The sequence below is a fragment of the Mixophyes fleayi genome, chromosome 6 (assembly GCF_038048845.1).
Source record: "Mixophyes fleayi isolate aMixFle1 chromosome 6, aMixFle1.hap1, whole genome shotgun sequence".
NCBI lineage: Eukaryota > Metazoa > Chordata > Amphibia > Anura > Limnodynastidae > Mixophyes > Mixophyes fleayi.
In genome coordinates, this window is record NC_134407.1 from 187,067,656 (window position 1) to 187,079,314 (window position 11,659).

An 11,659-nucleotide genomic window follows, 5' to 3' on the forward strand; every position below is an offset into this window, starting at 1 on the left:
ACATTGCAACACACACAGCCCACTCAGTACTTTTACCTTTGCAGTCTGACTGGTCCATTGTGCAATATGATGTAGCACATGCCCTTGTGTTTCTAACTCCCATTGTCCTATAGATTGTAAGCTTTCGAGCAGTGTTCTCTTACCTCTCTGTCTGTATGTATTACCCAGTATTGTCTTATTAATATTTGTTCCCAATTGTAAAGCGCTACGGAATTTACTGGCCCTATATAAATAAATGATGATGATGAATTCACCCACCTCCCCCGCATAGTACAAAATATTCAAAATCAGACTTTATTTCCCTGTATCTAAAATTCTACAATAATGAGATGCTCCTGTAACATATATATGTTGGCTTATTCTTAAATAGTCCACCCAAACGGCTTTATGTATGCAATTTCCACATATGAACAATTGTACAGTAGTGGGATGACTACAGGTGGAAATAAAAACTCCCATTGTATTTCGTTTTTCCACCGGCATAGGCCCTAGCCATCAACTTGTACGTAACAGGTTAGAAACTGGCTTAAATAAGAACATAGGACAGTATTTATGATATTGTTTTAGCTAAAAAATATATAAAAGCAGCATCATCACTAGTTTACAGCTAGGTAGGTGCTCCTGTGTACTTTATATATCAAAGCCTATAGTCAGTATTACAGGATAGCAGCAAGTAATTATGCTTTGTAGTACTATCTGCATGCCACTTGTCATGTGGTACAGATTCCTGACAAGGAGCCCAACCACTTTAAATCTGTACCTAGAATGGGGATTTAGCATAAATTTTATTTATCACCAATTATACTTTAGCTTTCATTTTCTAAACTATTAGAAAGGCAAAACAAATAATGTGGCTCCAGGTTGCTATTTGTGTGCACATTGCATCATATTATTAGATGTAGTCTGTAGCGATACATCGTACAAGGACAAAATACAAATTTGTTTGCATTGGCTCAGGCTGCATTCTGAGTATTTGTTTGTGCGATTTATGTTAAGAAATTCAAGGTGTAGCAGCAAGCTTCCAGCTTCCACAGACCGTGAAACACTTTGTTCATTTAATGAGGAAGAAAAAATAAAAATTGGTAACGTTCCATAGTCTAGTAAGATCAGCTTACTCAAGCCAGTTGCCCACAGCAATCAACGGTGAAGAAAAGGTTATTTTTTCCAAACAACCACTGTCACGATGGCCATTTGTAAGAAAAGCTCCATAAAAGCTTTGGAAATGATGTGTCAGGTTACTTACACTAATTACATCCATTTGGTGACTGTGTCACTTGTCTGACAGGTTGTAAACACCGGAATTGTCAATAATAAGAGTTTCAAGAGAACAAGATACAGGGTCCGATAAATATTATGTGGGCCATGAACCTGCCTAGTCATGTGATAAGGTTAACCAGGACAGGGGCAGTGTCATAAAAACAAACAGATCACACATCCAACTTGTTTTAATTGTGCATACTGGTACAAATATGATATCAGTATAGGTATTGTTACCTTTTCAGCATCTGACAGTTCACACTCACTTTATTATATTATTACAACTCAGTCACAAAAAGACATTTATTCAGTCAACACAAGATACAGTGCTGCAGTAGTACCATCACCCAAAGTGCATATTATTGTACACTAATCTGTTCAAGGAGGAACAGCTTCTTTATATTATAAAACTAAAACATATCCCCATCACCCGTATGGTAATAAAATACAGCCATAATCAGATTAATAACAGAAAGACTTAAGAATGCAAAGTATGTGTTAACCATATTAGGAGTTTGTTTTAACAAACAGAACAATGTGTATTTAAATATGTTTATACTTAAATGCAAACTATCACTAAATCAAGTCAGTCCCATCTTGGTCCAAAGCCTAAATATTTACCTATTTTCTAAAAACACTATTTTTTATTTTACCCATCCTCTAGTGTAAAAGTCTGAAAAGCCAAGTATGCATGCAGTTTGAAGCGTTAATTAGATCTCCACTTTATTTTCAGAATCAGTTGATTAATCTAGAAGATCTGTAGAACAGCACAAACTCAGCCTACACATTTTGTTGCGAGGAATGCGAACTAAATCAATTTGGAACTATCTTCTTTAGGCAGATATTAAATATTTACAATTTTGTTTCCAACATAACATTTATATGGCAAGGGTGTAATTTTATAGCCAAGACTTCCCACAAGCATTTGAGCACAAGTGCATTAGCGCTACCTCAATAGAGTCTTGGCGGTTTATTTACTAAACTGCGGGTTTGAAAGAGTGGACATGTTACCTATAGCAACCAATCAGATTCTAGTTATTATTTATTTAGTACATGCTACAAAATGACAGCTAGAATCTGATTGGTTGCTACAGGCAACATCTCCACTCCGGCATACATGCAGTTTAGCAAATATACCCTTTTGTAGTAAGTGACTGAAGACTCATAACAGCCAAATTCCAACCAAACTTCCTTGGGAAGTATCAGATTAAAGGAATACATTGCTCCCTCGCCAACTGCTTGTTTAATCTATGGAAACAGCACAGCATTGCATTACACAGTAGTAGACACATTAAATTAGCACGTAAAAATATGTACAAGACATTTAATAAAAATAAAAAAGGTAAAAGGTAAAAGTGTTAAGCAGTTTTCCTGAAGCGTTAAAACGCCCAGCGGGTGACAAAATGTAGTGTTTTTCTTCAACTGCATTCTGGAACCGGTAGGAGTTCGAACCTGTTCATCACTCTGCCTCAGCAGATTCCAAATGTCTCATAGTTGATGGTATCCACATCCCTCCTCCCATTTCTGTTGAAGGACAAGCGTCAGCCATCCATTGCTGCAGGCGAAAGCTGTAAAGCATCTTTACGTTTGATCCCTCTCATTTTATTTAACGCATACCCAGCTCAATATATAAACACGGTGCTTTGAAGATATCATGGGCTGTGGCTGAATTCAGTAACATTAAGTTAAAAGGAATTAAAAAGGGCATGGTAAACTGAGACAATAGTGTTACATCTGTTGAGCTAAAATTAAATATTATACCCCTTTTTCAGTACACTGTCAACTAATAGCAAATTTACTTGTAGAAGACGTCAAGTGCTAGAGTAGAGATTTTTTTGGAGCAAATTCAGAGAAGATCATTCCAAGAAAACGAAATGCTTATAGTTCACCATAAGAAGTCAAGCTCCCAGGCTTCACTGACTATAAAGACATTTACTGTATTTCAAAAACCCACTCCTATCCTACATCACATATTAGGAATAAAGCGGACACCATCACGAAGATTGAAGAGACTGCTGTGCATTACATCTCTACGCTGCAAGCCATAGCCAAGCGGCTCACAGCTGAAGTAAGAGTTGGCCAAACGGTTCTTTCTGGAAAGTATAGACACCATATGATCCAGTTTAGAACGAATAGTAGTGTAATGATATTGACGTTCCTTGGTCAGTTTCTGCAGACAGTCCATATTGCGCTGACCAGAGCCTTTGATGTCAGATGAGCGGATGGAGGTATTTGAGCCAGTGCTAGTGGTAGAAACAGAAGAGGAGGAGGAGGAGGATGAAGATGTGGAGGTGGAGGTGGATGAGGAGGACATTCTTGCCACAGAAGAAACAGGTTTACTTTGACTAAGACCTGCTGCAGTCTCTGGAACATGACTTGTTTGTGTTGAATTGGATCGCGAGAACATCACAGTTTGGGTAGAAGCCATCTTTAAAGGAACAAATGTTTGAGTGCCAGCAGTTGAGGTAGAGACATTTGTCTGAGTGGCTGCATCCTTTCCCCTCACATTCCACTTTCCATCCCATGGATCAGTCTGAGTGGCCATGCTCTCAGTCTCCTTGAGGCCAGATATTACGTCACACATCTGCAACCAGTCCTCTTCCTTTGCACCAGTTCCAAAGTCCTTGTCCCAAGGTTTTCTGGGTTCTACAGCCATTCTCTTCGGGGTACTGGACACTTTTGCCATCTCCAGCTGCAGAAGATTGTTCAATAATGGCTTTTTCTGTAGTGCTGAACTACATGGTACCTTATCCACACGGTTTCGTATGCTGGACAGAAGCTTTGAACTAATTGGCTTGGACTGAGCATAGAGGATCCTAAACTGAAGGTCAAATTTCTCCACTACTTGACCAGATAGTACAAGCATATTACTACTATTGAGCTTCCCATCCATCCAGGTGAAACTGTGGAGATATGAAGGAACATAGTTATTGTGGGACAGTGACTGACAATTCCATCCAGACAATATACAACTGTCTCATGTAAAACAAAAAGGCTGGCGACAAAAGGACAATTGATCCAAGCAACAAGGATCCATGGCAAAAATGAACGCCAAGCACCTGAAAGGACCACACTCTTCTGAAACATTCGGGCAGATTTAATTCAACACAAGGGGCCATGATGCGTCTCCGTGGACTGTTCAGGAGACGCATCGTCCAGATGTGCTCATTAAAATCTCTGCTCGTTTTCCCTCGTATCCCATAGAGGTGCAACTGAAAATGAGCGGTTGCCAAGATAGTCCATGTCACGGTGCACAATTATAAGCCATTTTTAGCAGTATAAAGGAACAAACCAAGGAAAAATTGTACATGCAAACATTCTTATAGCCTGTAATTTAGGTTAGAAGAAAAAAAAGTATATACCCCTTCATAGGTTGAGTTTTAGCAAGAAGTATAAATAGTCTATTCATTATGGCAACCATCAACAAAATGATACCATGCAGGATGATTTTCAATAAAGCCTAAAATCTACGGATCGGTTTTAAGAACATGGTCATGGCCATGACAGTACAATGCAGACACTGTAAATAGAGGGTATGGACAGGGCAAAAACAGAGTCTTGTTATGGTACATATGCCAATACCGCACCTGTAACTTCCTGTAGCAACCTTCACCCCATCTACAAGCAGAAACTTCTCACGGACCTTCCCAACAATCTTGGCACCAGATCTGGTGTAGTAATTGTTGCCAGTTAATGTTCGGACCCTCATAAGCTGGTAAGACAACACATAAAGTATTAAAGATATGCCAAGCAAAACTACAAAAGATATGCTAAAGTAATAGTTAAAAAAAAAACAAAAAAAAACAAAAATGAACCCACCAAAAACAAACATTTGAAAGTATAACACATATATAATGAAACACTCAACACACAATATCTCAGTCGTACAGTATAGAACATTACACATTGAAAGTAGGCCATGAATTCTCATGTTCCTCCGAAAAACATGGATGACAAGATTGGTCTTCCTTTTACGTACCTGTTCAGTTTCTATGGAAATGCCAAGGTGTCGGCACATAGTGAGAAAGTGCGGCAGCTGTGACTCGTCCAGCAAGATGTACACTGGGACCTTGCGCTTTCTGCAGACTTCATGAATATCACGAAACAAGTCGTTGTCTGTAAAGCAATCCATGACCACTGCGATCACCTGTGGAAAGAGAAACAGAAATATCGATTACATGCTACAAGGTCAACAGCCATCTCCCCCACTGCTATTTCTTGAAGCAATTCCAGAAGAACCAAACATTACTGCCCGGGGCTCAGCACACATCTCCAGCTATACTTTCAGTGCATTTTAATTTTACCAACTTCTTCCCTGATCAACAGATGATAAATTGCACTGGTTTGCATCCAGATGAGCAGGAATACATTTGTCAAACTGAACACCTAATTCCCAGTGAGGATAAATTTGAAGCTTTTCTCACCAAACAACATAAGGACAGCAATGTGGTGTGTCCAGAAGTCGGTCTTAAATAAAAGACAGTCCAAGAAATAACGTTTGTATACTAGAAAAAAAAAAAAAAAAAAAAATCCCTTTCCATTAATTCTGCTTTCCGGTAAGCATCGAATCGGTTATCAAACACCAGGAGACATTAACGACGCACCCAACATTAAAGATTACATATATTTAACTATATAACTACATCTAGACTGACAAAGACTTTAAAACTGGTCCAGACATGTTTTGATACATGCCATAATTACTCTATGAAACAGGATTTTTGTCATGTCAGCACAATGAATTGTCCATTCAGAAGGAACATATAACTCCCCAACCAGAAAATATTCATCCTTCAAACCAGATATTGAAGGCAACAGGTGAGCAGAAAGAATGTATGTTGTCACACACAAAAGCAAGCCGAGACACAGGAGAAGGAATCTTGTTGTTTGAGGGGTGAATTCCTAGCTGATTCAGCAGACCCCCAGGGGGTCTGTCTACTAAGGTTTGTGCTATGTTAGCCATGTGCAGGATACCAAAACACTCAACAGCCTCAAGGGTTCAACTATTACCCTGAGAAAGAACTGAAGTAGAATGAGCCGCGATGCAGGGTTTTAAAGAGCGGACCTACATTAACAGGGGGAGTCAGCTTTGAGCAATGGTTTGGTTTTTTTGAGAAACCAGAAGCTTAACAATGGTATTGGATCTACACATTTCAAGTCTCCACTCCCTGAGCCAGAACATACGGGTGTACAGATGTTGTAAAGTTAGACCAGAGAGTATTGCACCATGAAAAAATATGAAATAGAAAATATGTGCCATAGTGTCCGATTAAATTACTAGCTTAAAATAAGGCTAAATGCAAAACAATAAAATAAAGGATCTTGGCACATCACTGCAGTAGACTGGTAAATTGAAAGTTCCTCCTACAATTAATTACAGTAAAGAGTTTCATTGAAACCCAACCTAAAGAGATTGGTGAAGATTTTGAACATGCAAGACTGCATCTGTGGAGTCCAACGATATCAATGCTCCGAAAGCCCTCTAAGGTTTGTGAGTGTGGTACATGCTGGCTCGGGTAACAAAGATATGAAGCTTTTTTCCTCCCATGGAGGATTTCTCTAGTTCAAGTAATATTTGTTATAATGTACCCTGCTGTAAACTTCAACAAGTTATAAATCACAGAGCTGTTCCATGACCATATGAAGTCACAACTGTAAGCTGGGTGCATGGAACTCGTCAGGGATGACACTTATCCAAATAATCTCTTGGGGGTATTCTTTTAATGCTCGAGTGTTCCTATATGAATATTAAAGTGATGACAGACTCCAGCACATAATACAGATATCAGAATACATCTTATTAAACCGTTCCTTTGTGGGTATTCTTGTCCAGTACATCACCTTAAGCGCAATAGGGGAACTCTTCGCTCACTTGAAAACACAGCACCCTTTCATGCCCAAAGTAACCCGACTCAATCGAAATGCCTGCTTTACAGACCTCACATGACAAGTGTAGCGTTTGCCAAGCATGACACTTAGATATAAATTTTAAATTGTGTGTCTAATTGTGAGTAGTACTGATTCTCAGTTGCATTTAGCTCACATGCTGTGGATCTACATGTTCCACGATGCACTGCAGGCCGTAACTGAAAGAGCATGCCCTCTCAGTCAACGTCTGAAATTGCTTGCTGGAATACAAAGTTCCACAATAAAAATATATATATATATATATATATATATATATATATATATATATATATATATATATATATATATATATATATACACACACTCAAAATATTTTTTTTTACTGGGATCTCTGGGGGTGGCAACATTGCTGATACAGGGGTCCCAAACATTGCATGTTAATCTGGGTCCCATTGCCCAGGGGTGGCTGGAAAGATGCCCAGTGCAGGACATTTATTCCCTAGGACAGTGTGCGGCTTCCCCCCCCACAGAGGCTCCAACACCATGCTGACAGGCAACCTACACTAAGATTTCTTTTTAGTGTGACCACTCCTGTTTAGTCAGGGTCTAGTCACTATAGCAGAGAGCCCCCATGCTCAATGTCCCTGTTTCTGTTCCATAGGAACCAGCCCAGGCTGTCCAGCAGCAGTTACATCTACTTCCCCCTCTCACTCATCTACAGGCATTGGCTCCACTAGATCACTACCCAGACCAACAAGATCTATCATCTACACCTAGTGTGTGGCTAGCAGATTTAGCAGATCTTTTCACTTGCTTGAAATGAATGATCAAAGAATTCAACAGGACTTTTTTTTTTTCTACATGAAGCATCATCACATGCGGACATGGAAGACAATCGGCCCCTATGACAGCAGTTAAGAATTTACACTTCATCTATATTGGCTGTGAAAGGTACTTTGCATACAGCCAGTTTCTGCAGAAGTGGGCAAAAAAGTTAGCCAAATTTTAAGGTTTTAACAGCCCTCATTTCCCACCTCAACTCCCCAGAAACCCTGTGTTCTATTATGCGCTGTTCTGCTTTCCCACTACCCAGCAACCCTGTGTTCTATTATGCGCTGTTCTGCTTTCCCACTACCCAGCAACCCTGTGTTCTATTATGCGCTGTTCTGCTTTCCCACTACCCAGCCCTGCAGAATTGTTTAAAACCTAAAAAACAAAACAAAAAAAAAACACCGTAAGAGGCTGGCTGTAATATTCTTCAATGATTGAAAGTCTGCCATATGCAAAAAAATGAAAGACTCCTCATGAGCACAACTATATAACTTAATCTGCACACCTGTAGTGTGTACCCAGCCTATCGTACCAATCAAACAATAAACAACCGTTAGGTCTGATATCACATTATTATGTACTCTGCAACGATAACGTTTTATCGTACCAAAGCACATATTGTTTGATTTGATTTTATAAACAATGTCAGGCACATTCTGCAGTGTGTATGCACTCACAACCAGCAGTGTAGGCAGATCTCCATACAGTCTACAGAGTCACGATCTTTTCAGAAGATGGTTAGGACATATGCCGATCACAGATCTTTAGGTAAATCTAGTAAACCGTGTGTGTACACATGAATCAGGATGTTGTTTAGGACTGTCAGCCGTTGGTAAAACAGTGAACGATATTGCGCAGGGAGAAATTCTCTGTAGGGCGTACCCAGTCTTATTCCAAGGCGATTAGCTTTGGAGAGATCTATAATATTTAAATATGCCTCCCAGTATTTGTAGTTTAATAGACCATTATGCAAGTGCTTCCTGCAAATGTCAGGGGAAAATCATGGTGTTGAATAGGAATTTGACAGCTGTTAAGCCAAGCCATCTTCAAAGCAAGTCAAATAGGTTATTCATTGGGATACTGAACAAAGCCAAAACACGATATTATGCACCAACATCAAAACTCAACCTGCCTTGTTAAATCCTGTTTATAAGTGCATCAGATTAGTATCTTCTAAAGTAGCATGTTTTTACCCCATCAGAGTCAGCAGTCATTATCTCATTCCAGGTTTCATAAGAACACTAACCAAAAAAACAGATTAATCTGAAGTTTAAAATAACATGGTATGGTCATTCAGTACACCCTCCTGAATTTTGGCCTGATTGGTTATGAATCATATACTGAATATTACAGTACTAATTCAGACCGGACGTATTAGAATGTAATGAGTGTTAGTAAGATGTAGGGTGTACATGAGATTATTTAATAGGAGGACATTAAAGATCTAATTTAATAAAATTAAGGTCTTGGAGGATTACAGGCTCAATGACCAGGTAATATTGACACTGTGTGAAAGCTGTTATTTTCTCTATTTATACTGTTCCAACAAGAGCCAACTATTTCTAGGTTAAGCTAGTAACAAGGGCTGGGATTTAAGATCCAATGAACAGTCCGATTTAATTAGTGTGTATGATGTATTACATTTAAATAGTGTATTATACATTACAGACTCAACACAGCAGCTATAGACACTTTACAACAAAGATTTTGAATTCCCCCCCCCCCCCCCCCCCCAAGAACTTCCAGAAGTAGAGACATTTAATCCAGCAGGTTTTGTAGAATAGGGCTCAGACACCATTCAGAAATCTATAGGATAATTTACAATAGAAAAGCTCAAATGACTTAAGGCTGGTAAACGTGTAAACTACCATAACTTATACACTGCTATACTGTCAGCCAGAATAATGTAATGCAATGGAAGGTTTGTAAACCAACAAACTGCTGCACATATTCTCTCCAATAATTAAACACGGACCATCAATGCGGTGTGTTTTCATAGTTCTTACATCAATTATGTTTCAACCTATTGTAACCTAATTTATGCCAAAGACAAAAAAAGAGTTATAAACTAAGTGGACTAATATTTGTATAAACTATAACGACATCTAGAGCAGGAGGAACGCTAAACCCTACATGACAAGACTGCTTAGCCCCAACCCAGCATACTTGTAATACCTCCAATTTGTAGTGCAGTTACATAGGTTGAGATACTCAGTTTAGTCGGACATCCAATGGAGCATACATACTAATGGAGCATACATACTCCCCTTTTGGCTGTGGATCTGTAACTTCTTAGAATGGTCATTATAGATGAGAGAAGATGCATAGCGTTTATTTAATTTATATCAAATCCCTTTAACCCCAGTGCTTACTTGCTGTCAGCTAGTTGCTCAGAATATATATATATATATATATATATATATATATATATATATATAAAATTCTTATATATACACCCTCTCGTACACCCACCTCCCGAGCGGTTTTGATCAGGGCTCGGGCCGCCTCTTTGCAGCTGTAGATGGTCTCCCCATAGCCGGGCTGGAAGTGCACTTCTACCCGTGTGGCACCGCGGTATGACCCAGCGCTGAACGCCGGCCATCCCAGCTCCAGCAGCGGCGGCTCCACGTCCGAGATCTCGGGGAAATAAGTGACCGTGGAGCAGTCCACGGAAGCGGACGCAGACACCTCATCTTCCCCGCACGGCAGAGACGCTGCAGCGCTCAGAATCTCCCCGATCTCCAGGTCGGACAGGAAACCAGGAACCCGCTCCCGCTGCAGGAAGCCCCGCAGCGCCTCTGGACCCCCGGACACCAGCTCCTCCAGTGCCAGGCGCTGGGTCTCGCTGTACAGGTCCGGGGGAGACGCGGGCCAGCGGGTGCTCAGGGAGAAGTCATCCAGGCACTGGGACATATTGGCCATGGCTCCGAGTCCTCCGTGTCTCAGCTACTGTACGCTGTCCTGGGTTTGTCCCCAGCACTACTTATAAGACATTTAAATCCAAACAAGCCCGGGGTGGCAGCCGATTGGCCAAATAAGCACGCCCCGACCAATGATCACCCAGGAAACACTACACGCCCCCTATGCTGTAGCGCTGGAGGATGGATGTAATGCAGCCGCCTGGATCCTGGATCCTGCTCAATGAATGGGAGCTGTCTGTATACGTTGTGCTGTATATAGTGTCAGCCGTGAGCACGATGCTGCTTCCTACTGATAAAACTACATTATACATTTAGATGTTCATGGGCCCCTGGAAGCATCAGAGTGACTTCTACCTTGTAATTGTATTCTTCACCTGTGTGAAAGGAAGGTACATGTGATGTCTGTAACTTTAATAAGATTGTTTCATACGAACTTCGTGTCCTACAGAATTCCATGACACCTTTGTTCTCCTGTTATTGAAGCCGATTCCTATTTCCTCCATATTGTTTGATTGCATTGTTTTTGAAAGTGAATGGTAATCGTCTCAGAACACATACATTCGAGGTGACAAGTGCAAAATAATAAAATAATAAAGATATTACATTGATGGATTTCTGGACTTGTCATAACAAAATATTCTCATTGTTATCAGTATAAACTATCAGTGTTTAATTTGTACATAACAAGAGGTTTAGTTTAAGTGTAACCGTTGCATAGTGTCCACTTCTTTTAATGTATAAATTAATCACTGATTCCGATTTTCCCAACAGGTTGCCATGAA

The 11,659-nt window shown here is 40.0% G+C and overlaps 1 protein-coding gene across 1 annotated transcript; it reads right to left on the reverse strand.

The window, feature by feature from the left end:
- Positions 1-1,889: 1,889 nt before the first annotated feature.
- Positions 1,890-10,935, reverse strand: FAM83D (family with sequence similarity 83 member D). The gene is made up of 4 exons (XM_075177581.1): positions 10,429-10,935; positions 5,237-5,404; positions 4,845-4,969; positions 1,890-4,160 (listed from the first exon to the last, which is right to left on the reverse strand). Exons 1-4 carry the CDS (start codon positions 10,876-10,878, stop codon positions 3,224-3,226), a joined length of 1,680 nt encoding a protein of 559 aa, XP_075033682.1. The 5' UTR covers positions 10,879-10,935; the 3' UTR covers positions 1,890-3,223.
- Positions 10,936-11,659: the final 724 nt, after the last annotated feature.

Coding starts and splice junctions, on each gene's coding strand:
- FAM83D (XM_075177581.1), bottom strand. CDS start 10,878: ATGGCCAATATGTCCCAGTGCCTGGATGACTTCTCCCTGAGCACCCGC. Junction 5,405..10,428: donor TGATCAAAACCGCTCGGGAG/GTGGGTGTACGA, acceptor CTCTTTCCACAG/GTGATCGCAGTGGTCATGGA. Junction 4,970..5,236: donor TTTCCATAGAAACTGAACAG/GTACGTAAAAGG, acceptor TTGTCTTACCAG/CTTATGAGGGTCCGAACATT.